The sequence below is a fragment of the Eublepharis macularius genome, chromosome 4, assembly GCF_028583425.1.
Source record: "Eublepharis macularius isolate TG4126 chromosome 4, MPM_Emac_v1.0, whole genome shotgun sequence".
NCBI lineage: Eukaryota > Metazoa > Chordata > Lepidosauria > Squamata > Eublepharidae > Eublepharis > Eublepharis macularius.
The window spans coordinates 31725744-31753680 of NC_072793.1; the positions used below are offsets into that span (position 1 = coordinate 31725744).

At 43.4% G+C, this 27937-nt stretch overlaps 1 protein-coding gene and 3 non-coding genes across 4 annotated transcripts; 3 read left to right on the forward strand and 1 right to left on the reverse strand.

The window, feature by feature from the left end:
- Positions 1–1100: 1100 nt before the first annotated feature.
- Positions 1101–27386, forward strand: LOC129327557 (5-hydroxytryptamine receptor 3A-like). Its single transcript, XM_054976310.1, has 9 exons — positions 1101–1104; positions 8425–8582; positions 8895–8939; positions 9051–9160; positions 13411–13580; positions 14204–14364; positions 21054–21264; positions 23266–23430; positions 27112–27386. Exons 1-9 carry the CDS (start codon positions 1101–1103, stop codon positions 27384–27386), a joined length of 1299 nt encoding a protein of 432 aa, XP_054832285.1.
- Positions 3533–3605, reverse strand: TRNAR-CCU (transfer RNA arginine (anticodon CCU)). The gene has a single exon. It is a non-coding gene; the product is annotated as a tRNA-Arg (tRNA).
- TRNAR-UCG (transfer RNA arginine (anticodon UCG)) lies at positions 4297–4369 on the forward strand. The gene has a single exon. It is a non-coding gene; the product is annotated as a tRNA-Arg (tRNA).
- Positions 5145–5217, forward strand: TRNAR-CCU (transfer RNA arginine (anticodon CCU)). The gene has a single exon. It is a non-coding gene; the product is annotated as a tRNA-Arg (tRNA).
- Positions 27387–27937: the final 551 nt, after the last annotated feature.

Genomic DNA, 27937 nt, shown 5'->3' on the forward strand with positions numbered 1-27937 from the left:
GGGGAACGGAGTTCCGGAACCTCTTGAAAATGGTCACATGGCTGGTGGCCCCTCCCCCTGATCTCCAGACAGAGGGGAGTTAAGCTTGCCCTCCACGCCGCTCAGCGGCGCAGAGGGCAATCTCAACACCTCTCTGTCTGGAGATCGGGGCGGGGCCACCATCCATGTGACCATTTTCTCCAAGGGCAACCCACTGAGTTCCACCACCTCTTTTCCCAGAAAAAAAGCCCTGGTCATTATTATCCCCACAACAACAAACACCCTGTGAAGTGGGTGGGGCTGAAAGAGCTCCAAGAAGCTGTGACTGACCCAAGGTCACCCAGCTGGCTTCAAGTGGAAGAGTGGGGAATCAAACCCCGTTCTCCAGAGTAGAGTCCCACGCTCTTAACCACTACACCAAACTAGCTCTCAAGAGTTTTTACTTCAGTTTTTTAAAAAGAATTTGTTACTTTTTTGTGTTGAAGAAATAATTTCATCAGTAGTGTCTGCAGGCAGCTTAGAAACAAAATGTGGTTAGGGGTGTGTTTCTGAGCTATGTGCAGACCTCAAGTCCCTTCACATGACTCCTAGCTGCTGTCTTAATTTCTTTTGTAGGCTTTTGTGTCTCTGCCTCCATGAATCAAGTTAAACTTCTCAGGGCAAAAGTGATACAACCAGTTTTTTTGTCTGCATGGTAAGAGAGTGATATTTGCCAACTTGAACACATTACTCCCACGTAGGGCTTGATGGAGAAGGTAATCTTTGGTAGACATTCTTGGACTGCCAAAGGCTTTTGGCAAAGTACTTCACCAAAGACTCGTGAGTAAGCTTAGCAGTCATGGGATAAGAAGAAAAGTCCTCTCTTGGATTAAATGTTGCTTAAATAGCAGGAAGCAGAGAACAGGAGTAAATGTACAGTTCTCACAATGGAGGGAAGTGAGCAGCGGGATCCCGTAAGGGTTGGTATTGAAACCAGTGCTATTTAATTTGTTCATAAATGATTTGGAATTGGGTTTGAGCAATAGTAGCCAACAAGTAGGTGACAACCAAAACAAATTATGAAGAATTACTGGAGGATCTCTAAAGTGGGTGAGTGGACAGCATTACAAATTAAGTTCAACATGGGTAAGTGATGCTTATTAGAACAAAACATCCTAATTTTAAATATATGGTGATGGGGTCTGAATGATCTAAAATGGGGTCTTTTTTTGTGGATGTGCAATAGTACTGGTTGCTTGCATCCTTTTTTCAGGGGCTCCAAAGTCTTGAGAGGGAGTGGTTGGCACAACCTTTGATATGAGGACCTTGACTTGAATGCCCAGGCTAGCTTGATTTTACAAGACTTCAAAAACTAAGCAGGGTTGGCCTTGGGTAGTAAGTGGATGGAAGACCAAGGAAGTCCAGGGTTCCTATACGAAGGTAGACAATGGCAAACCCCCTCTGTTTCTTTCTTTCCTTGAAAACCAAACTGGGTGGTCATAAAGCAGCTGACCTGATGGCACTTTCCACCATCACTTTAAAAAAGAAAACCAAAACACTAGCTGAGGCTGAGATTGAAAACTGCAGTTGTAGCAAAAACCTTGAAAATACCAACCCAGTGACTAGGAGTTAATAGGAAAGGGATTGAAAATAAAACTGCCAGCATTGTAATGACCTGGTATAAAGCTATGGTGTGGCCTCATTTGGAACACTGCTTACTTTTCTAGTTGCCATATCTCAAGAACATTGTGGAGCTGGAAAAAGTATGAAGAGGGGTGGCCAAGATTTGGAGAACCTTTTCTCTATGGAAAGGCTGAAGAGTCTTGGCCTTTTCAGTCTAGCAAAATGACAGCTAAGGGAAGAGAGGTTTATAAAATTATGTACAGAGTGGAGAAAATGGATGCGGGAATACTCTCCCTATAATACTAGAACTCCAGGGCGCCCAGTGAAATGGTTGGGAAGTAGGTTCAGGACAGACAAAAGGAAATACTTTTCTACTCAACAACTGTGGAATTTGCTGCTAGTGGAGGTAGTGATGACAGCAGAGGGTTAAAAGGATAGACAATTTCACTGAGAGGTCTCGCAATGGATTCTAGCTATGGTGAATAATAACATTTGATTTATATACCGCCCTTCAGGACAACTTAGTGCCCACTCAGAGCGGTTTACAAAGTGTTATTATTACCCCACAACAATCACCCTGTGAGGTGGGTGGGGCTGAGAGAGCTCCAGAGAACTGTGACTCGCCCAAGGTCACCTAGCTGGCTTCGTGGAGGAGTGGGGAATCAAACCCTGCTCTCCAGATTAGAGTCCCATGCTCTTAACCACTACACCAAGCTGAGTGAAGTAAGCCTTCATCTGCAGGCACAGTGAATAGCCCATCGCTTAGGGGCAGCAATAGGGGAGGGTGCTGGCTCTATGCCATGTTTGTGTGGCCTTCCAGGCAGCTGGTTGGCCACTGTGTGAATCAGTATGCAGGGCTAGTTGGATCACTAGTCTGTTCCAGCAAGCTGTTGTGTTCTTAGGTAAACTAGGATCTTAAAGACCCTTGTTCAAATGTTCAGTCAGTCATAGAACTTGGTGACCATTCATAAGTCACTCAATCTCAGTCTAATCTATCTCACATGGTCACTGAGTGGACAAAATAGAGAAGGAGAAATCTGTGTACCACCTTGATGTCCTCAGAAGGGTGGTATAAAATGTGAGCAACAGACATTTTTAGTTTTGCTGTTGTGTTCAGGGTCCTTTGTAGAAAGGGTCTTGTTCAGGGACAGAGTTGTCTTGCACTACTTTGAATCTAGCCCATGTTGGAAGTTGCCAAGATGAAGATTCCCAAGTGCTTTATTCTCTTATCACCCTCTCAAATGAAACAGAGCAGAACTTCTGATATTTTGTCCCTAATTGCTTCTGTGAAGTGTAAATTTATCTCCATGCAAGGGATTTGCTACAAGCCCTATTTTCAAGTCAAAATTATGTTAAATAATAATTTTCTATTGGGGCCATTTTAATTCAATACAGTTTTGTTGAATATTTTAGCCTTCATTTTCACAGTAGCCACAGGATTGATGGACAATGTTTAAAGAAATGGCTGTTCTACTTGTTATGATAAGATCACAGTATAAAGTGTTTAAATTCTATTTTATACATGAACAATTATCAAGAAAGGGGTTGGTTAGAAGTGGGGTTATTATAGAGCATGAATAATCTAAATTCTGGCCAAACATTCCCAAATTAATAGTTTTTCATTTTTTTTAAACCTCTCAGGTGCTGTGAGCTTAGCACTTCCAAAAGATCTAAAGGCCACTGGATAAATTTTCAGTGCTAGATCATGCCTATGGAAAGACCTTCAGGCAGGGACCTAGTTCTATTTGCACATGATCTTCGAAATATTTTGTGATAGATTAAATTGTGTGAAGCACAGTCAGCCAGATCCCAGCATGATCTACAAGGCTCCATTTACTGAACAATGGCAAAAGAAATGAGCATTTGAAAGAAAATGTGCCCTTCCTTAATTATAAGGAAACCTCTGTAGAATGCTGGAAACTTGAACCTGCTTGTAGGAAAAAACACACTTCACCCCAGATGGGACTCGAACCCACAATCCCTGGCTTAGGAGGCCAGTGCCTTATCCATTAGGCCACTGGGGCTTGGATCGAGTAATTTGCTCACGTTTTCACTTAACTCCTTAGTAGCCGAATCTATATTCTATATAGTTTTCAATCTCATCCACCTGGGAAAAACATGTTTTATCACGACGCGTTTCCTTTTGTCGTCATACTCCAATTAAGAAAGGGCACAGCACGCCGCAAACGCCGTATGTTATTAGACCATCTAATTATTTTAAAACATTCCAGTCTTCTGATAATCTAAATGTTTAATAAAGAAGAGTCATTTAGCTCAAGCCTTCCTACAAGGCTCAGTCCTCAAAAGGAACGCCCGCGGCAGTTTGGCTGCACTCTGCGCATGTTCAGAGACAATTAAATACTAATGCAAGGATTCGTTGACCTCACGGAATATTGCAGACAACAACATGTAAATGTCCATAGAGAATCATTCCACACGTATAGCGATGAATTTCTAAAGGAGATGGACCTTAAAATAAAGCATCTTTTTCTAGCCTTTGCGGATGTCATTGAACTTGGAAAGGAACTTGCAACGCAAACAAGAGATTTCCTATGAGACGATTAAAAGTTGCAGCATTCGGTATCATCGGGGAAAAGGGCAAACGATAAAACAAGTGGGATTTCAGCAGCCAGCATTTAAATTTCCCTGCAAAAGGCCATTGTAATAAACTGTTCTATACCTTCTGTTTACCAATAGTGCCTTCTTTTACCAAGTGACCGCGTGGCCTAATGGATAAGGCGTCTGACTTCGGATCAGAAGATTGAGGGTTCGAGTCCCTTCGTGGTCGATATGTTTTAGCGCTGCCATAAACCTACTCTCCCCTCTCTTGTCACTTTCCCCAATTCCACAAGAAATTTACAAAAGCAGTTGCTATTACTATATTGCATGACGTTCATAGGTATCCTTAGTCCTGTTACGTTCATTCTGTTTTAGAAAGAGGCACCTGCAGGTCTGAGCAATCACAAGAGAAACAGCAAGAAAAGCACCATGTTGGTCTTTACGGTGCTGTTGGACCCGGATCTTGCACTTCGACTGCAGATCAAAACGAAAGGCTCGGAAACAAAGGGCTGGTAACCAACTCGCCTCTGCCTACGTGCATCAAGATCCATTCCAGAGGGTTACCTGAGTTAGGCTGTCACAACAAAAACAGACAGGAGTCTGTTAGAGATTAAGACGTTTTTTATTCCGATTGAGATCGCAGTGCAAGGGCTGGCAGCAAGTTTAACAGGGTGGGAGAGGGGGAGAGAGAAAGAGGGGAGGCACACAGCTTTGAGTTGGCACATGAGCTGAGGAATGCTCACAGGTTGTATGTGCGCGACAGTGATCCCTTTACGTTGACAGTGGGATCAGGAAGTATTTGTTCCTGCAGAAACGGACGTGTTTTGCCTTATGGAAATTTCAACTCAGAGAGCTGCGCCGCAGCGTTTCGCTTGTTCTGTTTTTATTGGAAGCGAGAATGATGCGAAGCGCCAGCAAAGAACTTCAAATCAAAGGCAGAAATGAAAGAGGGGGGAGGAAAATTTTCTATAAGAGCGAAATAATAAAAGCTTTTACCAAGAAAAGCCCCAGTGGCCTAATGGATAAGGCACTGGCCTCCTAAGCCAGGGATTGTGGGTTCGAGTCCCATCTGGGGTGAGGATGATTACAAATTTTGCTGGAGGTTAATTGGGTTGCTTTTATTGTTCATTGTTAACCACCAGTCGTCGCTTTGCTTTCAGCAGCACAGTTATAAACACTTGTTTGTCACAATAGCAGGGAAAAAATAGTGGCTCCTGCAATTTGTTAATGTTTTATTATTAACCAATACACAGAAAATGCACAGGTTATACTTTTATATTTTTGCGCACTTGTTACATATGAGTGGATCACATGTAAAGTAAGTCTGTGAAGGCTAAGCAGACTAGTCTCTGCCAATGAGATTTTGTTCAATGTTTTCATTAAAGAGGAAAAATAGTATATTAGAATGGAAGATTATAATCTCATTATGCAAGTGTGAAATAATAAATAACCCACTTGCAGACTTTCACTGTAATTTTGATATAATATCACTTTCGGAGGTAAATTATCTCTTCCTAATTATCCTTGTCACAGGAACAAGTGAGGAAAACTCTCTTGTCCTCACATCACAGAGGAGCCACATGTCAGAATTTTTGTTTGATATAAAAATTCTCACATGAGTCCCTAAAGGGATGCCAATATCACATCTGCCCCACATCCCATAAACCTTCTCGGTTGTCTAGGCTACAGGGAAACCAATCCATTAGCCCACATCAGATAGCCCAAGAGACAGAGAGAGATCGAGAGATCCTGCACCCGTAAAGGGCTTCAGCCAACTCACAAATCTCTATCTGCTTTCTACCTCTGCCAGACAGAGGGCCAAGCTACAAGTGACGAATGACACTTGAATGGCAAGTGAACAGACTGAGGGCCAAGCTACAAGTGACGAATGACACTTGAACAGCAAGTGTATTTCTCCCTGTTCACTTGCCCTCCACACAATCCACTTGCTGTTCAAGTGTCATTCGTCACTTGTAGCTTGGCCCTCACCTGTATTCCTCCCTGTTCACTTGCGCTCCACTTGATCACGGAGGAACAGGGAGGAATACACATGAGTCTGTTCACTTGCCGTTCAAGTGTCATTCATCACTTGTAGCTTGGCTCTCAGTTGCTCTTTCTTCCCACACTGACATACATTTATTTCTTCACCTGGGGAAGATCATCTCTTTCAAGCTCTGATGAGTGGCTCAACAGAGCCTACAAAGGATAATTTTCCAGTAATTGATGTCCATTTGATAACATCCACAGCAGTTAAGAAATATTTTTCAGTCCTAAACTCTGGTTCCTTCCACATGTGCCACTTTAGGCTGAGTGCATAGCACATAGACACATCCACAATAACAAGACTTCAGACCCACAATAATTCTTTCTTTCTTTCTTTCTTTCTTTCTTTCTTTCTTTCTCTTTATTTATTTATTTATTTATTTATTTATTTAATGTCATTGAGGCTCAAGGCAGATTATACAGTGTGAGATTAGTACAGTCAGTATCAAGGACAATTTCATAAATAATGCCATAGGGTAAATAAATACAAGTTACAAATACATAACATTAGCAAGAATCCAATACAGAGTTGAAGAAATGCTGAAACGGAACATAAGCACTTCTAGCAAAACTCTTTTGCTTAGGACAAATGTTTCCTTTTTTCACTCATAATGTGCAGAAGAATGACTGTAATTTTTATGGCAGTCAAAAATGGAGGTGTTTTAGCATGTCTGGGTGCAACCATACAGGAAGCCAGTGATCTGATAAGAATTTCACTTACATTTATGCAGTTATTTTGAATGAGACATTACCTTTCCCATCACTCTTCCATAATAAGAGTTTTGTTTAACTGTGTCCCCTGCCAAATCCCAAAATGGTTAAATTAAATCACACTCAGTAAAACAAGTTACAAGAAAGAAAGAAAGACTATCAGAGCATGGCTGAATATTAGTTTACCAGACAGAAGAAATCTGCATTAGGAAGGAGTGATGGAGAAAGTCACTTCAATGACAGTAATACTATAACCTCACAGGTTCCTGACGAATGACCAGAGTGACAGAACTCCTCTGGCACTTGGATTTATTCTTGTCAGCACATCCACACAAATGCACCTGAGCAAGTCAAAATAAGAGATTACTCATAGTAGGTCATATAAAGACTCTGAAGAGGTGGTGCTGTGTGTTGGCTGCTGAGGAATCTCTAAACACGGTTGTTGAAAGAAGGTCAATGATCTTAGCTGCTTAGTAAGAAAGAAAGAAGTGATGGAGAGGATCTTTGATTTATGAATTAGCAATTCTTGACAGAAGTAATGCATTTCCACTAATAGCCCAAGGAATGTTGAGGTTATAGTATTTAGAGGTCTCCCATACCAAATGGAGATTGAACTTTGGGCCTTGATCTTAAATTACATAGCTTTCTTTTAGAGATTAAATAGGATTGATCATCATTTCCTCTCTCCAGAGAATCCTCAGAAAAGTAATTGCGGTGGGGGGGGGGTGGATCCACAGCAAAGAATTCTCAGCATCACCAAACGAATGAAAAGAAATGGCATAAAAAGATACATATGAGGGTAATATAGATATATCCAGTGGTGTATTTACCAAGCCAAGTGTATCACATTTGCAAAGAGTGCAGTATCCACCATCTAATAACAATATCTCAAAGAGGATTTGCAAAGTGCATTTAATGGAGCACTTATTGCCTGGAAAGCAAAGTAATGCATACTTAAGTATATAGCTGCTTTTTAATTAAGATCAAGAGGAAGAGAAAGTATGAGCAAAACAAGCCAACAGGCCAAAATGGAGAGATGCCAGAACCAGTAGTTAGGCTGAATGCTTGGAAGTGAAAGTAACAGTCATAGATATAAATGCATCATCCGACATCCAAGAGGGAATTCAGCTTAACATGAAAATGTTGCCATTCCTCGCTTGACAGCCCATCAGTTTTGCACCCTACTGCAAATCTTCTAAATCTTTAAAACAGCAGGAAAATGTGGAGAGCGGCTGTGGTCATTCTCCTCTTCTTTGGTATGCCCGGTAAGATATAAAGATTATATCTTTATTTTGTAAAGATATAAGATTATAAAGGCAACGTCTCTTCCTTTCACTCAGCTGCCAAATCAAGAATGATCAGCTGGGGCGGGGGGAAGCATGGATTCATGGTGGAACGAAGAACAACAATTTTCCCATTCACTGGCTTGCAAAATGGTTGTGGACGGGAGGAAGAAATGCGTTATGTGACTCTGCCTCAAAAACTAATGTTTGATCTTGCTGTTGTTCTCCGTCTGGTTGTTCCCCACAGAAGTCACCCCAGAGCAGATTTGTAGGTATTACGATGTGGCTGAGCACCTGAACATATCTGCTAATAAGGAACTCTTCCTATACACCATACCCAAGAGGAATTGGAAAGAACCTTTGAAAGTTGAACTGGACTTCACCTTGGTTTCCATCCTTTCTGTTGTAAGAGAAAACTGTCACTCTCGTGTTTGCAATGGGACTAGTTAAGCAGAGAACAACAAGAGGGCAAGATTGTCTTGGGAGGGCACTCTGTTACATGTGGGAGTTGTCAGGATCCAGAAAGTTCACTTGGTTGTTCAACAGTTGTACTTGCCGCCCAGTGCCACCAAAGGAATTTGCTAGCCAAGGGAAAGAAAATAATTTTCACAGGGCTCATCAACTTTGTCCCTCTTTAGTGAAGCATCCCTCTCTCTCTCTCTCTCTCTCTCTCTCTCTCTCGCAACATATATTGACATTTTCCCTTCTTCTTTACAGAAAGAAAAATTGCAAGTGGTAACTTTCTATTTTTGGCTCCTTGTGGTAAGTTACCCTTTTCTCCTCCTCTGTAAATGGCAAACAGATCTCTCTTGCCAAGAGAATGCAGATTAAACATCTCAAACGAATCATTTACATTTTTTTCACCTCCACTAGATCTGGAAAAATGAATTTATCTCCTGGAATCCCTCAGATTTCTGCAACATTTCACATATCACTCTACCTGCGAACCTTTTCTGGGTACCTGACATCTTCATAGATGAACGGTAAGGTGGATTTCATTCCACTTTCTCATTATTTTCAGACTGCCAAGTCTGTTCGTGTGATTGCTTTGCCAGCTGTACCATATAAAGTAAATTCAAATTACCATTCTTATGTCCAGACACTGGGTACCTTACCATTCCGGAGGTTTAACGATATTGAGTCATGAGATTACTACGAATATAGGCAAAGGTATCAGGACTCTTAGAAATTCCTGTGAATTTTGCACTAAGGTTTGATCTTACTTTTGGTTTACTTGGTATATGCCTTGATCTAAATCTAATCTTTTTATGTAGAACATTAATAATGTTATCACAAAGTTTAAATATCTGAAATACTTGACTTTAATTGCTTGGTGATAGAAAGTGCCATCAAGTTGTAGCAGACTTATGGTGATGGTGACCCATGCCAGGGTTTTCAAGCCAAGAGACTAACAGAGGTGGTTTGCCATTGCCTGCCTCTGCAAAGTGGCCCTCTTCTTCTTTGGATGTCTCCCATCCAATTACTAACCAAGGCTGACCTTGGTTTGCCTGGGCTATTGAGGTCAGGGATTTAATAGCTTAACAGCAAGGGGAGATATGCATTCATCCCAGACAAAACTGGGTAACCAAAAAGGCTGTAAAGAGAGGGGGGTAGGTAGGTGGGTGGGTGTGCATGTGCATGCGTGCATGCCAAGATTCATGCAAAAATGCAAAAAATAGTTAATAAAATTCCAAACAATAAAACTGTGTAGTTAAAACAATGTCGGTCTAGTTCCACATCTAATAGTTTAACTTTGTATATTGTTTGGAAGGAATATTTTTCAAATGCCCGAAACAAGAAAAGTTGTTCTATATAGCTGTTAGTTTAAAATTTAAAAAAAAATCAGAATTTACTTGCCTGTCTATGTATCTGTCTAGTACTGCTCATATGGCTATTGCCTTAAGTAGACATTAAAATGGGAAGAACTTTACTTAATGTCATTTCTCTGATGTTTAATTATTGCCCCTATAATGGAATCATTTGTTTCCGGTAATAGCCACATCACCTGTGCTCTAATATTAGGTAGTTCCATATTTCTATGTAGAAGGATGGCCCTCAACTCATTAAATATGGGACACTCTATAATCATATGTTAATGGTTTCAGTTTTATCATATGGGCACCTTCATGTTCTGTTCGCATATGGTACTTTCTAGTATCTACCCTCCAAAACTACAGAGGGAAGAGCATTCATTCTACCCAGAGTAAAAGCTCTTCTGAGCCTTGGTACTATCAAATAATAAAAATTCTTCAGCAGTTGCATCGGGAGGGCAATATCTAAGTAAAGAGTTAAATATACCCTCCACGTCCTAACAGACATACTAGTAATGTCCAATTTCCTGACATGCATTTTTATTTGCCCAATTACATTTTTGGTTTCTAGTCTTGACCATATTATTTGTTATTTCTAGGCATTTCATTTTCTTTCCCAATAGTTGATCCCATTGACTATTATATTTATCTGTCTGGATGAGTCCAAGTAGAGTGGGCCCTCCCTTGGATTTTACTTTAAAAAGAAATGCTTTTATCCATGCCTTAGCTTCTATCGATATTTCACCCACTTCAGCTCTTAGAGCTATTCCTGAAACACATCTGGGAGTAGTCAATAAGCGTTGGAAAAAATCATACTGGATGTAATCCCTTCTCTCAGAAGCAGCCTAAATCCAGATTTCTGCACCATAAAAAGAAAAGATGAAGGTAGTCCCCTGTGCAAACACCGAGTCATTACTGACTCATGGCGGGACGTCGCATCACAATGTTTTCTTGGCAGACTTTTTGTTATGGGGTGGTTTGCCATTGCCTTCCCCAGTCATCTACACTTTACTCCCAAGAAACTGGGTACTCATTTTACTGACCTCAGAAGGATGGAAGGCTGAGTCAACCTTGAGCCGGCTGCCTGAGCCCAAAAACTCTTTCACACTCAAGGTTAATATCACTATTTCCGAGCACTCACCCTCTTCGCATCAGTTTCTGCTTTACACTGTTGTGTTTCACACTGTGCATTGCCGGCTTGATTTGGCGGCCGGTGTTGCGTTTTCCACCAGGATCCAACTCAGGTCGTAAGCAGAGCTTGGTCTGCAGTACTGCAGCTTACCACTCTGCGCCACGGGGCTCAGAAGCAGCCTAAATCCAGATTTCTGCACCATACAAAAATTAATTTTGACAAGTAACTTGTCTGAAATTTAATCTAGGACCCAACAGAGGCATATGGGTAAATAGCCACAAAACAGAAGACTGATAGTCTCCCATGTACTGCAATAAGTCACATAGGCCGTCGTCACACGGGCGTTTATTCCGTCAAATTTCCATTATGTGGCGCTATTGTTCCTATCGGCGCTATGATGCAATCTTTTGTCAAATACCGTCTCCTCCCGCTTCGAGTTGTTCACACCGTAGCGCTCTGTGCCGTCATTTTGAACGGGCACAGAAAAAACTCCTCCCCCCTTTTTAAAATTTTTTTTCCGCTTTATTGCGTTATAACGACATTACATCGTTATAACCAAAAGTTAGCCCAACCCCAAAAGAGCAGGATAGGTTGGCCAAGTTTTCCCGCCCTGGAAGCAGCTTGAACATTGGCTAAGATTGTTTTTCTTCCTAATTTGAACATCCATAAATATACTCTTGTTCTGAGAAAAGCCCCTGTCTGACGTGATCCCCATCGCCGAAGACTCAACCATGGCTCCACTGAGTGAACTTGTAGTTCTGGTGGCCCAACTGGTTGTTTTGATGGTTCAGAGCACGTTCCCTCTGTGCCATGCACACCTGCGATCCCTCCGTCGGAGGCGAAGGGCAGCGGAAAGACTTTTTCGGTCTATGCTGCTCGAGCAGCATAGAAAGAACACTCTTTCATTGCTTTGTATTTTTATAATATTATGACGTTATAGCGATATAAGGACGTTTTTTTAAAAAAAAAAGGAGCTCGCTGCAGGATAGCGCGAAAGGGCGTCTGGGATAACGGGTCAAGATAAGAAAGGGAAAATTCTGTCATTATGGGATAGAAATTGATGCCGGATGGTCACACGGAAGCAGATTATAGCGCGAAAATTGAGACCAGAGGAGAAATCTCAGACTCGCAACAGTGCCAGAATAAGGTGGGAATTTTGCGGTAGATTGTGCAATTTTCGCGCTAATTTTAAGCCCGTGTGACGACGGCCATAGTCAACTTTCAAATGATCCACGTTTTATAAACCTCAAAGTGTAATGTGCTCCAACAAGAGATACTATATTCAAAACTACTATTTCAATATAATGTCCAAACCTCTTTTGTAAACAGCACCACATCCAAATCCTAAAATCTATATGATTAACTACGTAAATACTTTCAATAGACAGTTAATAAATATCGCAATATTCAGTACATTCGTACATGAAATGGTTGTGCTAGGATACATATTCAAGTACTTTCTATAGCCAATCTGTGGTGGAGTCCAATGATAGAATTCCTATGTCAAATAAATATTGCTCCTTGCGTCATCTCCAAATGCTCTGGATAAGTCGTATAGGTGACTCCCATATGTCTACTCATAAGTAAAGTACTTCAGTCCCAGCTGGTAGCAAGGTGAGTATGAATGAACGCTTGTAATCCCTTTGCTAATGAATTCTCCTTTCACAGGTATATGTTAAAGAGCTGAGAGGATCACCCAAGGTATTTCCTTGCATTCTAGCAAATATCTTAGGGAACCCTGAATGAACATGATGTTGTGATGTTGTGTTGAATGATCACAATATGCGACTTCCATTATGAAGTAGACTGACGAAACAGGAGTCAAGCTAGCAATCTGTCGGAAGGATGGTACTCAGATTTCATTCCACCCATGGGAGGTGTAGATGGTGGAGTGCTCCCCAGAGAGTGGTGATTCTCCTAGAAAGACCAAGGTTGCTATGCAGAGGCAGGAAATGGCAAAGCACCTCTGTTAGTCTCTTCCCTTGAAAACCCCAGCAGATAGCGCTATAAGTCTGCTTGAGGGCACTTCACACACACACACACGGCTGATAACCTTGGGATAAGAGATATCAAGTACTTGACAGGTCATGGTGTGTGACTGGTAGGCTGTATTTTGGTTGGTGGCCACAATATTTGTAGACCTCAGATAGTGTGTTGGGCTTGGTCCTATGTTGAAATGTCTGCTTAGTTAAGGATAACTTGGATGACTTCTGCTTGAATCATTATCCCCTCCTCAGTTTCTCTTCTATGAAATGGAAATTAGTTCATTATAATCCCATGTCATCTTTAGGGCAGATGAAGACAAATTCACAACCAGCCCCTTTCTTCACGTGTCATATAATGGTTCCATTACTGTATTGCACATATATCGACTCACCTCATCCTGCAACCTGGATGTCCATGCATTTCCTTTCGATGAGCAAAAATGCAATTTAACTTTGATGCCTTCTGTGCATACAGGTAAGCCAGCAGAGCATGGTCATATTTCTCTGTACTTCCATGATCTTTAATTTTCCTCTCCCCATTCATCTAAAATATTTTTAATATTCCCTCCATCCTGTTCCCACAGTTGACATGTTCATCTTAAAATTTCACCTCCTTGCCACCTGTGTCTTCAGTCCCAACATCCAATTCATCCTCTAAAGTCTATCTAACGTTCCTTGTCCCATCATTCACTACACACCTTTCTCCATATAACTGGTAGTTCTTGCACATTAGCTACTCCCACTCCCACAAATACTCCAATGTCCCAAGTCTTAGGACGTTCCAAAATTAGTTGCCCCCATGTTAATACCTCACTCACTACAAATTTCACTACAACCTCACACTGTGCCCTCTCATATGCACTTTCAGCAAGCTACAGGAAAGATAGAATTGTGACCAGAATAATCTTAAAAAGAGAGTCATAGAAATGATATGGATAGAAATGACATGGATAGACTTCTCAGTCCAGCTGTACAGAGTGTATGTTCCTAATGAATTTCAGTTTCTATATATACATATTTTATACATTCAGGACACACATTATAGTCATTTTCTAGATTGTTCCAAAGCATCAACCCTTTGTCTTCTGTTGCTTCTAGCTGAAGAAATATTATTAAACAGTACTAAAACTTCCAACAAGACAAACCAAGATAGTCGTAAGAATTACCTCACAAGTGGGGAATGGAAATTTGAAAATCTGAGAATCATACAGCAACTAATGCCTTATGATACAGATACCTTCAGTACAGTCATATATGAGGTACTTGTTATGAATGCATGCTGGAAATACAGGAATAACATGAAAACATACTCCTACATAAATCTGTTGTGTTATCTTTGCAGATTTTTATCTCCATTTATTAAGTAAAGGTTGCTTTTTCAGACACACACACTGCTTTGCAAAGTAAAGAAAAAAGGGATTGTCTCATTTTAAAAATCTGTGTTTTATTATATGTTAGTTGAGCATTTTAATCCTAAATGTGGTGGATTTATTCATTTACATAATTTCTAACTCCTACTTTCTCCCAGTGGGACTCAAAGCGGGTTACATAGCAGGCAAATCATCTTAGCACCGGGTGGGGGGTGCTACTATTCTATGCATTAATGGGGAAGAAGAGCTGTCAAACACATTAGATTTACTTACAAGTAAACATGCATTGGGTCTGGTTGTAGTATTATTGATATTGGTGATGGCTGTTGGTTTGCAGTACTTGTACACCACTTTTTAGCTACAATAGTTCTCAAAGCTGTTCACAATAAAATCACTTAACTGGTAGACAAAATTGCTCTGATAATAATGAACCCTTTGAAGTGTTTCTGAGAGTGGGAGAAGATACTCCTTGAACATTGTTGGCTTCGAGGTCTGATCTAGATATGCAGAAAACTGAGGCAGTAATGAGAAGGCTGAATGCAGAGGCGATGGAATGGACTGTACCCTTTCAGACTGCAGATTACACTGTTTACAGTTCTTTTACGGTAAATGGAAAACTGGCACAGGATGTCAAAGTCTAGGGTAGAACTTTCCCCCTATCATACTGATTTTCATTGTGCAGAGTTTTTACACTGAAGAATATTAAAAATGAGGTTCTCCCCACATACAATCTGATGTGGTACAGCTCGTATTTATTAGCTCAGAATTTCTCCGCTTCATTTGCCTGCACGTGTAGACTAGGCCCGAAAGAAGCTCTGAGGCAAAAATAGCTGAGCCTCTTCTTTCAGCCAGCTCACTTTGGAATACCAGGTGCTGCTGATGGGGTCAATGAACCCAGGCTGATGGCCAAATTCTGCAGCTCCTCTTGTTTCCCCTGAACAGAGGTCATAGCAAATGTTAAGCGCAACACAGGGGCAGACGGTCTTCAGAGTCCTCTTCCCAAACTTCCAGGTTCTCCTGCCACCACTCCTGCTGCACTGGGTACACGGCATCAATGACTTCCAGTTTTCTGAATTCTTGGTTGTGCTTGTGAAGGAGATATAATTAAATATCCCAGACAGTTCTCATTGGCCGTTTCCACATGCTGTTAAAGAGATGGTCTACTTACTGAAGGCTGGCGTTTTTTCCCACAGATTCCAGATGCCTCCGATTTCAAAGCAGAAGCAGGCAGTTTGTCTTGCGTCTGATCAGCGTCCTTGACCTGGCACAGGAAAGAGCGGGAAATCCCGGTCTCAGAAAAGACGCTGATTAGACGCAAGACAAACTGCCTGCTTCAGCTTTGAAATCGGAGGCATCTGGAATCGGTGAAAAAAAATGCCAGCCTTCAGTAAGTAGACTGTCTCTTTAACAGCACGTGGAAAGGACCATTATGAGGCAATATCCCTTCACTCACCAGGTGCAAGATATTCCACCTTCTTCATATATATATATAGCAGCATCAGCAGTTGAACCCAGTGAGAAGTAAAATCATTTGAGCAGATAATGTTGAACATCGTTTAATAACTATTTTACAGTAAAGCAAACAACAAACTATGAGAGACAACATGTTCATGACTTGTATATACAAGAGAGAGAGAAACATAGAATCATAGAGTTGGAAGGGGCCATACAGACCATCTAGTCCAACCCCCTGCCCAGTGCAGGATCAGCCTAAAGCATCTCTGACAAGTATTCATCCAGCCTCTTCTTGAAAACTGCCAGTGAAGGGGAGCTCACCACCTCCCTAGGCAGCTGGTTCCACTTTTGAACTACTCTGACCGTGAAAAAGTTTTTCCTAATATCTAGTCGGTACCTTTGTGCATGTAGTTTTAGCCCATTGCTTCGCGTCCTACCCTCTGCTGCCAACTGGAACAGCTCTTTGCCCTCCTCCAAATGACAGCCTTTCAAATATTTAAAGAGAGCAATCATGTCTCCCCTCAACCTCCTCTTCTCCAAACTAAACATTCCCAAGGCCCTCAGCCTTTCCTCGTAGGGCTCAGTCTCCAGACCCCTGATCATTCTTGTTGCTCTCCTCTGCACCCTCTCGATTTTGTCCACATCCTTTTTGAAGTGAGGCCTCCAGAACTGCACACAATACTCCAGGTGTGGCCTGACCAAGGCAGTATAGAGAGGGGCTATGACCTCCTGCGATTTCGATGCTATGGCCCCTTTGATACAACCCAGGATTGAATTAGCCTTTTTTGCCACCGCATCACACTGACTGCTCATATTCAGTTTACAATCCACTCTTACCCCAAGATCCCTTTCACATATACTACTGCCCAGAAGTGTATCCCCCATCCAGTACTTGTGCTTCTCATTTTTGTGGCCCAGATGTAATACTGTGCACTTGTCTTTGTTGAATTGCATCCTATTCACAGCTGCCCACTTCCCCAGAGTATTCAGGTCTTGTTGAATTTTAATTCTATCTTCTTGGGTGTTTGCTACCCCTCCCAATTTGGTATCATCAGCAAATTTAATGAGCAGCCCTTCCACTCCTTCATCCAGATCATTGATAAAAATATTGAAAAGTACCGGGCCCAAAACCGAGCCCTGCGGCACCCCGCTGGACACCTCCCCCAATCTGATGAAACGCCATTGACCACCACTCTTTGAGTGCGGTCCTCCAACCAGTTCCCTATCCACCGAACTGTCCTATAGTCTACTCCACAGTCTTCCAGTTTGCCCATCAGAATGTCATGGGGGACCTTATCAAAAGTTTTACTGAAATCCAGATAAATCACATCAACAGAGTTCCCCTGATCCATTAAGCTGGTCACTCGATCAAAGAAGGAAATCAGGTTGGTCTGGCAAGATCTGTTAGGAACAAAACCATGCTGACTTCCCCGGATCACTGAGTCGTCCTTCAGATGCTTACAGATTGATCCCTTTAAAATCTATTCTAATATCTTCCCAGCAACAGAAGTCAGACTGACTGGCCTGTAGTTTCCCGGGTCATCCTTCCTCCCTTTCTTAAAGATTGGGATAACATTCGCTCTTCTCCAATCTCGTGGCACATCCCCAGTCCTCCAGGAGGCCTTGAAGATGATGGACAGGGGTTCTGCAAGTTCTCTGGAAAGTTCTTTCAGCACTCTTGGGTGCACCCCATCCGGCCCAGGGGATTTGTATTCATCCAGTGCAGCCAGATGCCTCTCCACTACCTCTCTGTCAATGTCAATTAGCCACTCAGGTGTCCTGCCACATTTTCTACTATCTCTAGATGTGCCTGAGTTCTTCAGGGAGAAAACAGAGGCAAAAAAGTCATTAAGCCTGTCTGCTTTTTCTCTGTCCTGCATCAGAGTTTCTCCATCTACTCCCAACAGCGGTCCAATTGCCTCTTTTACCTTGCGTTTGCTTCTCACATATCTGTAGAAGTTTTTCTTATTGTAGCGAGCCCTCCTGGCCAGACCCAGCTCGTACTGAGCTTTGGCCTCTCTGATGGCTGATCTGCAGTACCTAGTAACCCTCATATACTCCTCTTTAGAGGTCTGTCCTTCTCTCCATTTCCTGAACATTTCCTTTTTCTCCCTTAGCTTATTCTGGAGCTCTCTGTGCATCCACATCGGTCTCTTGGAGCCCTCACCATGTTTCCGTCTTGCTGGGATATTGAGGGCTTGAGCTTGCAAAAGCTTGTGTTTGAGAATGGCCCACCCTTCACTCGCTCCTTTTCCTTCCAGCACACTCCCCCACGGAATGACTCTCATCAAGCCTCTGAGTTCATCGAAGTTGGCCCTACGAAAATCTAACCTATGAGTCTGGCTACGAACTTCCTTGGCTCCCCACAGCAACTGGAATTCAAGAAGGACATGGTCACTTCCCCCTAAGGTCCCCACCACCATCTCATCTACCAATTCTTCCCTGTTGGTTAATATCAAGTCTAGTATGGCCGAACCCCTTGTAGCTTCCTCCACCTTTTGAAAAAGGAAGTTATCGGCCAGGCAGGTCAGGAAATTGCGTGATTCATGACGCTTTGCTGAGCCTGTCTCCCAGCACACATGGGGAAGTTGAAGTCACCCATAATTACAAGGTTCTGATGTCTGGATACTCTGCCAATCTGTTCAAAGAGGGCAGCATCCATTTCTTCTCGCTGGTCAGGTGGTCTGTAGCAGACTCCAACAATAATACCCTTTGTCCTTCCTCCCCTTATTTCTACCCATATACTTTCCACTGGGCTGTCTGCCCCATTCTCCATAACTTCTTGACAATCAAGCCCTCTCCTCACATACAACGCCACTCCACCTCCTCTTCTACACTTCTGGTTTTTCTTGAACAACTCATACCCATCCACTAGCACATTCCAGTCATGGGAATCATCCCACCAAGTCTCAGTAATTCCTACTATATCATAGGCCTCTGTTTGCAATAGAAGCTCAAGCTCTTCTTTCTTATTGCCCATACTTTGGGCATTGGTATATAGACACTTGTAGCCTTGTACCTTTGTTTGACCTTTCCTACCCAGGTGGGTCCCCACTGTGTTCACTTCATCATTGAAGTCGCCATGTCGATCGTCCCCTGCCCCTTGCGGCATCAGTTTAAAGCTCTCCTGATGAAGTTCTCCAGGTTGGTTCCAAACGTTTTCTTCCCTGCCCTTGAGAGGTGAAGCCCATCATGTGCTAGAAGGCCTTCTCTAAGAAAACCTATCCCATGGTCCCAGAACCCAAAGCACTCCTGCCGGCACCGCCATCTCAGCCAGCGATTCACCTCAAGTATGGTCCGCTCCCAGCGTGCTCCTCTTCCTGTGACTGGAAGGATAGAAGAGAATACCACCTGAGCCCCCAATGTCTTCAACTGCCTTCCAAGGGCTTCGTAATCCTCTTTAATTCTTGCAACAGTATTCGAAGCCGTGTCGTTCGTTCCCACATGAATCAGCACAAACGGGTACTTATCAGCAGGCTTGATGAGTTTTGGCAGCCTGTTGGTAATATCCTGAATTCTGGCTCCCGACAAGCAACATATCTCTCGGAATAGGGGATCTGGCCCAGAGACATGGCGTTCCATACCCCTGAGCAAGGAGTCCCCGACGACTACCACCTTCCGTTTTTTTCCACTTCCATGAGGCCCTATGTCTTCTGCACTCCCTCTTCCAGATCTTTGCGGTTCTCCTTCCACTGTCACCTCTGTCACCATCTCTAGCACTTCAAAGCGATTCTTGAGCTCAAGTGGACCAGAGCATCTTCTTCGTTGACGCCTTCGGGTTTGTACTGTAGATCTGAGAGGAGGCTCAGAAGGGAGATTGACTCTTTCCCCTCCTCCTTGACTTTCCTCTTCTTGGCTGTGCGGAGCCCCCAGGCTGTTGTCAATAAAATCCTCTCCCTCCTTGATCTCCTGAAGGGTGGTGATCCTTTCCTCCAGGCTCTGAACCTTTTCTTCCAAAACTCTGACCAGCTTACACTTCTGGCAAGTGAACTCTGTCTTCTCCTCTTCTAGCTTCAGCTCTCCACCATGTGCTCTTGCCTCAGCTCAGGTGCTTCTCAAGCAAATCAAAAAGAGTCCAGTAGCACCTTTAAGACTAACCAATTTTATTGTAGCATAAGCTTTCAAGAATCAAGTTCTCTTCGTCAGATGCAAGGTACAAAGAGAACTTGATTCTCGAAAGCTTATGCTACAATAAAATTGGTTAGTCTTAAAGGTGCTGCTGGACTCTTTTTGATTTTGCTACTACAGACTAACACGGCTAACTCCTCTGGATCTAAGAGAGAGAGAGTTACACTAACAGACCTTTTTAACTGACACAGAAAGGGATGTTCATTCATAGCCGGGAGGGCCCAGTTCAACAGCATCAGAAAGTATCAAGCCCCCTTTCCCTCCGCAAGCACTCCTTTCTCTTTCCATTCAAATTAGGCTACAGTGATTTATTCTAACAGTGCTGGCTTATTGAAGATGCTGTATGGGCAGTGAGGGGAAAGTCGTCTCCCAAGATCTCTTATCAGTTTGGGTGCCCCACTAGCCTTTGAGGAAGGTGTTATTCCAGAGGAATAGGGTTGCCAACCTCCAGGCGGGGCCTGGCAATCTCCCTGCATTATACTTGATCTCCAGATGACAGAGATCAGTTCCTCTGGAGAAAATGGCTGCTTTGGAGGGTGAATTCTATGGCATTATACCCCACTGAGGTCCCTCCCCCCCCAACTCTATCATCCTCTGGATCCACCTCCACATCTTTAGTTATTTCCCAACACAACATTGGAAACCCTAATCACAGAGCTCTACCCTCCACGGGCACTGCTTTTATCCAAGTAGGAGTTGGCAAACCTACCTATTGATCTCACCTAAGGACTCACCAATGACTCCATACTTTCCTCATAATATGTCAAACTGAGAATTAAGGGAAATTTCAGAAATGAGGGACACTACAAACTTGCTCACCCTTATAGTGCTATCCTAAGCAGAGTTCATCCATTGACTTTAGTGGACTGAGAAGTACATAACTCTGCTTAGATGGCACTGTAAGATTGGTAAGATCTGTGTCTCTTATTAAGAATGATGAAATAATTATCCTTTGTGATAACTTTTGCTCTTTCATTCTTTGTCTTTTTTGACAGATTTCAATGACAAGGAGGTCGATTTTGTACGTGCTAGTTCTGATCGTACCGACCGTCACTCTCTTTTTGCTGGATATGGCCATTTCTTTTACAGCTGTGTCTCCTGTAGATATGATCTCCTTCAAAGTCACACTGATCCTGGAAGTCTCTGTTTTGTCATTGATTCTTAATGATATGCTACCAGCAACATCAGATAACCCACCTGTTATAGGTACCTTGATTATGTGGATTTGTTTTCCCAGGGCACTTAGGGCCAGTCAAATAATTTGTGGTGGTTCCATAGGACCAGCTCACATTTCAAATAAAAATTATGTTTAGCATTAATGTAGTGTTTTAGAGCATTAAAATGCTTCACATATATTATCTTGTTATGCTTAACAGCAGCAAAGTAACAACAACATTCGATTTATATACCACTCTTCAGGACGTCTTAAAACCCACTCAAAGCAGTTTACAAAGTATGTTATTATATTGTCGAAGGCTTTCACGGCTGGAGAACGATGGTTGTTGTGGATTTTCCGGACTGTGTAGCCGTGGTCTTGGCATTGTAGTTCCAGACGTTTTGCCAGCAACTGTGGCTGGCATCTTCAGAGGTGTAGCACCAAAAGACAGAGATCTCTCAGTGTCACAGTGTGGAAAAGATGTTGGCAGGTCATTTATATCTACTCAGGAAGGTGGGGTTGGGCTGAGTCATCCTGTAAGAGTTTCCCAGGGTGTGGAATGCTAATGGACTCAGCCCAACCCCACCTTCCTGAGCAGATATAAATGACCTGCCAACATCTTTTCCACACTGTGACACTGAGAGATCTCTGTCTTTTGGTGCTACACCTCTGAAGATGCCAGCCACAGCTGCTGGCGAAACATCAGGAACTACAATGCCAAGACCACGGCTATACAGCCTGGAAAATCCCCAACAACCATATGTCATTATTATCCCCACAACAAAACACCCTGTGAGATGGGTGGGGCTGAGAGAGCTCCTAGAAGCTGTGACTGACTCAAGGTCACCCAGCTGGCTTCAAGTGGAGGAGTGGAGAATCACTCTAATCTGGTTCTCCAGATTAGAGTCCCGCACTCTTAACCACTACACCAAACTGGTAGGTCACCATTATGTAGGGTTCAGGCTGAATAACTTGCCTAATCTTATCTTATGTGTTCATGGCAGAGATGTTCTTTGTGCCAGAGATTTCCAGATATCTGAGCGGCAATAGCTCTCATTCATTGTGCAGCTGAGCTAAGAGTGAAGAGACAGCAACATTGGCTCCACCCACTGACTTCTACATGAGCTGAGGGACAGGCAAAGGTTTTTTAAGCCCCTTCCCCCCCCCCGCCCCATGAACAGCAACTTCAAAGATACTGAATTAGTATTAATTAACAAATAAAAGCAAAATAACCCCCAGGCTTGGCCTTAGTTTCCTGACTTACTATAGCTGCTAATATCCAGCATGATCCACCCTCTACAGGTGAAAAGCAAGGTTCAAGTCTAGTAGCACCTTAAAGACTAAGGAGATTTCCCAGGGTATAAGCTTCTGAGAGTCAAGTTTCCTTCATCAGATACAAGTAGGAATGGAGATCCCTAAGCCCTTATATCCCAGTCAGAAGATGGGAGGGATGTTGCAAAGAAGGGAGTCACAAAGTAAGTGTACAATACAAAATGTAATCCGCTTGATTTGAGCAGAAGAGGAAATGCAGAAAATTAGCATCTGTAGTGAGGTAAGAATCTTATGCCCATATTCAGCCTGGGGAGTCCATTGTTCAGAATTTGGGCAGACCAACAAGGCTACCCACCTGAAAGTACCTTTTCAAGTGTTAATTAATTCAGTTATAACTATGTATGGTCTCCATATTGCTCTATTGAATTCTGCTTAACTGTCCCAGACTGTAATTCCATTAATTAGATTTTATGTCTGTCTCTCAGAATCTCCACCCTACACTGCCACCATCAAAGCTTTGAGGTGCTGCAGTCTTTTGGAGCTAAGCCTAGTTTCTACTCTACTTACCTCAACCACACACAAAACCAATCAACTTTTGCCACATAATTTGTTTTCATTGGTTATAACATGTATTTCTGTAATTCTGTTACCTTTGGTGTTAAAATTGAACAATAATAACAATGATGCTGACGATGATCTACATTGGATAGACAGCATCCCTCTGAAGCCATTACAAACTGCCCGTGAAGCCCATTTTTGCCATTTTTTTTTCTGCGTAGCAATGTTTTTCACGGGCATCTTCATGTTTATGGTCGTTGGAATCATGGAGCATGCTCTGATAATGTATCTCAAGGAAAAGAAACCAAAGCTCCCTTTCTTCAAGGACAGGAAATGTATGAGCAGGTTCCTGAGAGAGGAAACAGAGGACCCTGTGATTACGCCAGGTAAGCTTTTAATACAACTTCAAATAGGAGAAAGAAGAATTTTGATGCAGCGCAGCATTTCTGTGGGTACAAGAACCTGTCGAGGGTCATTCTCTCAGCTTCCCTCTCATGTGTCAGTATGAAATGCCCCTCAGCTTCTCCCTCACATGTTAGCATGGAATATCCCTTGAAATTCTGTTCTTATGGGACCCCTCTTCCACAGGTACAGGACTTCAGGAGGCATTTCAGACTACCATGGGATGGGGGAGCAGCAACTGTTGTGTTCCACAGACAAAAGTACTTACATCCATGGAAATGCTGCGCTGAAACCTACTCATTGTTTAGACAGGAGAAAGCGATGAATTTTAAACCCTGATGTACAATCTGCAGCCAAAGAATGGAGACCTTTTCACACATCATCTTCTAGGGGAACATATGGCTTTTAAATTATAATCATAACATTTTATTTATATACCACTCTTCAGGACAACTTAATGCCCACTCAGAGCGGTTCACAAAGTATATTATTATTATCCCCACAGCAAAACACCCTTTGAGGTGGGTGGGGCTGAGAGAGCTCCTAGAAGCTGTGACTGACCCAAGGTCACCCAGCTGGCTTTAAGTAGAGGAGTGGGGAATCAAACCCAGTTCTCCAAATTAGAGCCCCACACTCTTAACCACTACACCAAACTGGCTCTGTGTGCCTAAAACTCTATGCCTAAAAACATAAAGTATGTGGTAAACAGTTGTTTGAAAATGTATTGCTGGACAAGTACATTCCTCAGAGATCTACAATGGACTGCATCTCCCTCTTCAATATACATTCTTAACTACACAATAAACTGCTCCTAAGTTTGTTCCCTAGGCTCAGCCTGGCTCCTGTCAAGCAGACATGTGTTGGAAGACCCTGGATATTCAGGGACATTAGGCAATTGGGATCATGATGACTGGTGTGCAGGGAGACAGGTATAAGCCTCCCCCCTGTGCTGTTTCTGTGACTCAAAATGTCTTGGGGATAAGCAGTCCTTGCCCTGTTGGGAAACTGTACATGTGTCTACAGGCATTTCAGGTAAACAGTGCTGGAGGAAAGGCCTTGTCATGGATGAGAACAAAAGGGGGAGGAGATATTTATGGATATTGGCCAATGTTTGTGACAGCACCAAAGCTGAGAAAAACCTCATCCTGCCTGACTGGCATAATTTCACAGCCAGCAGTAAAAAAATGAGATCTTTTCGATCTGCGATATCCTTTCTGTTGGCTGAGTAGGTTCTGGTGGGCTGATGTGACCAGAACCTGAGGCCCAGATTTGTTAAGACCTTTTTACACACATGGGAGGGAAAACTGAAAAGCAGCTGTCCCTTCTCTGTGTGACCCTGGAGTAGAGTTGCCAACCTCCAGGTGGCAGGTGGAGATCTCCCAGATTACCAACTGATCTTCAGATGACAGAGGTCAGTTCCGCTGAAGAAAGTCGCAACTTTGAAGGGTTGCCTGTATAGCATTATACTCCGCTGAGGTTCCTCCCCACCCCAAACCCTGCACTCTCCAAACTCCACCCCCCAAATCTCCAAGAATTTCCCAGCCTAGAGTTGGCAACCCTACCTTGGGGGAAGTGTGAGCATGTGAAGGACAGCACAGCATCCTCTTTATGCATACATTTGAATCTCCCGGTGGGTTTGTAAGTCCAAGTAGATTAGCAACCTTTCCAGCGACACTATTTAAGGAAGGGTTGGGGAGCAGCAAAGGATTCCTGCTGGGATGAGAGCGTTCCCCCACCGAAACAACTTCCTCTCTACCTTCTGAGCAGGACTGGATCTTGCTTGCTTGTTCAAGGGCTGTTTGCCTGAGCAGGGAGTGAGAAGAGCCTATCAGGTGTTCTCCCATTCCCTGTGCACCGCAGTCCCAATCTAAATCCGCTTTCTTCTGCCTGAGAATCTAAGTTTCAACCAGGAACTCCCAGTGCATGTCTCCTTGACAAGACCTGGAGCAGATCTGGGAACAGTGGCTCTCGCAGTTAGGCATGAACCCTGCAAACCTGGGTTTGTTGCTATCATGTGTGTGAAATCACGGTGTAGCATTAGGCTCTCATAGGGCTGACAGCTTACCCAGTATCGTGAGAGGTCTCCCACAACCACCCCCGAGCCTTCGCCATTACTTGAATGAGCAGCAAGAAGAAGGCGGGCGAGGGGGTGCTAAGGTTGCTCAGCATAAGAACCTGTAGATGGATCCATAGTTAGATGGGCCACTTCACACTGCAGGTGAGGGATATATTCCCAGGTTGACCCTGAAGGCTTCATATTATCGTATAAGATAAGAGCAATCTCACAAGTGGCACTCATTCCTTTTAGTCTCAAATCTGTCCCTTTTGAGTGTTAAGTGTAAGGCTCTCCTCTCTCCGGCCTCGGCAGTTTTCCTTCCATCATCCTGCACAGTCCCATGGTAGCCTCCTCAGGTCTCAGAATGGAAAGAAGAGAGAGTTGCACCAAGTAGTTCCTCTCTCTTCCCTAGACTTCAGTTCTCCAAATTCCATAGCAGCGTCCACCTCTTCCTACTTGGCCTGTTGCTGGAGCTCACTTCTTAAGGGGTTATTTAGCCACCCCTCTCTCTCAGCCACCCCATCCCAGTCCCTTCCAGGGCAGCCTGGCTTGTCACTTGGGGGTGGGGGGTGGGAATAGCTCCCTCCCTCTCCTATCTGCCTGGAGAAAGGCTGTTCCCCCAGCCCCAGCTGGTCTTCCACTGGCTACTACCCGGGGCCAGCTGCAGCACACTACCCAGCCTCCAGTCTCTACCTTGCCTTCCCCAGGCCCCCCCTCCCTGGGAACTCACCACCTGGGACAGCACTGAGCCAACCTAGGCCAATGATGATGTCCCTCATTGAGTGGCCAATACTGCTTCCCCATCAGCCCCACTGCACCATTCTCTCCAGCAGGTACCAGGGCACTTCGTCAGGCCATGGCTGGCTCCTTTGGCCCTGTGGGCCAAAGTTGAGAAATTCCTGGCAATATGGGGGCAGAGCCCAAGGAGGGAGGGGTTTAGAGGGGAAGTGACTTCACCAGGGTATAATGCCATAGAGTCCACTCTCTAAAGGTTTTTTTTCCAAAGCCATTTTTTCCAGGGGAACTGATCTCTGCCATCTGGAGATCAGTTGTGATTCTGGGAGATCTCCAGGCCTCACCTGAAGATCTCCTGGGCCCCACCTGGAGGTTGGTAACCCTATCTTCAGCAGTAGGTCCCACATCTCTTCCTTGCTCCCTTTTGCATCAACTGGGATCCTGCAGCTGCAGGCAGGGCTGCACCTTATCCAGACCAGTGCCTTCCCCCAAACATTAAGACAACACAGAAAGTGGAAGTCAATTTTTTTTCACTCAAATATAAGTGCTGGTTGATATGGCTTTGTCGTTCATGGCAGACTGGGACATTTTAATAGTAATTTTAAAGTCATTTTAAAGTCTTTTTTACACACCCTGCCTGCCAGGAGATCTGGAGCCCAGAGTTTGGGGTCCTGAAGAGAAAACATTCAGTCCTGGCTGAAACTGAAGAATTGGCTTTGGTGTCAAAGAGGGTGTAGATATGTTGCTGAAGGATGTGCCACAGCTCCAATACTACATTGCAGCTGACTGCAGTTCTTTATTCTCAACCACTATCTATTCCTAACCATTATTTCCTTTACTTATTTACTCTTCTTTCTTACTTTGTTCCATATAGGAAGCCTGATAGATGAGACATCCATGGAGAATAAGCCGGTCAATGAAGTTACCTTGCCAGAAACAAACAACGCAAACGGCCACATGGTTCTGAAACAAATGAGTGTGGAACTGCAGCAGATCAGAAAACATCTGGTTCTAGAAAGACAGCAGCGTGCCCTTGAATCAGACCTTCAGGAGAAAACCTACCTCCTTGTGGATAAAGGACTTCGTTATATCCGCTTGGTTTTATCCATCTGTTTTTTAATATTCATTATTATAAAGTGGAGGCAATAAATTGCTAGAGAGAAACAATGAATAAAGAGCCATCACAAACCCCAAATATTTCCTCTGGGCCCTCCTCACGTTCATAAGAACACTCACAAGGGGCGATTCCGCACATCCTGGCATAGTGCTATACTCACACAACAAGGGTGTCTTCCTGGCACAATTTCTGACATCATTGTGCCATGATGCCACTCTCGAGGTGCGATGACGTCAGAAATCGTGCCAGGAAGACGCCCTCATTGCTCAACTATAGCACTATGCTGGGACGTGCAGAATCGCCCAAGATGTATGATTAGAACAAGGTTATGCTGTTACTATCCCCCAGGGGCATCTTTCCTGTCTCCCCAGACCCCAGGGTCTCCAGTACCCATGTATCCCTACAGTCCTCCCCACCAGTAGCTGTATCAGTACAGTTAACCAGTATCCCCACCAGTCCTCCCCATGAAAAGCCCATTGTGTCAATCATCTCTAAGCATTCTTTTTTATATATATAAGTAAAGGTTTTATTTAAAAAGAAAAGATAGGAATGACAGTAGAAAGTGCATAGAAACTTATACAAG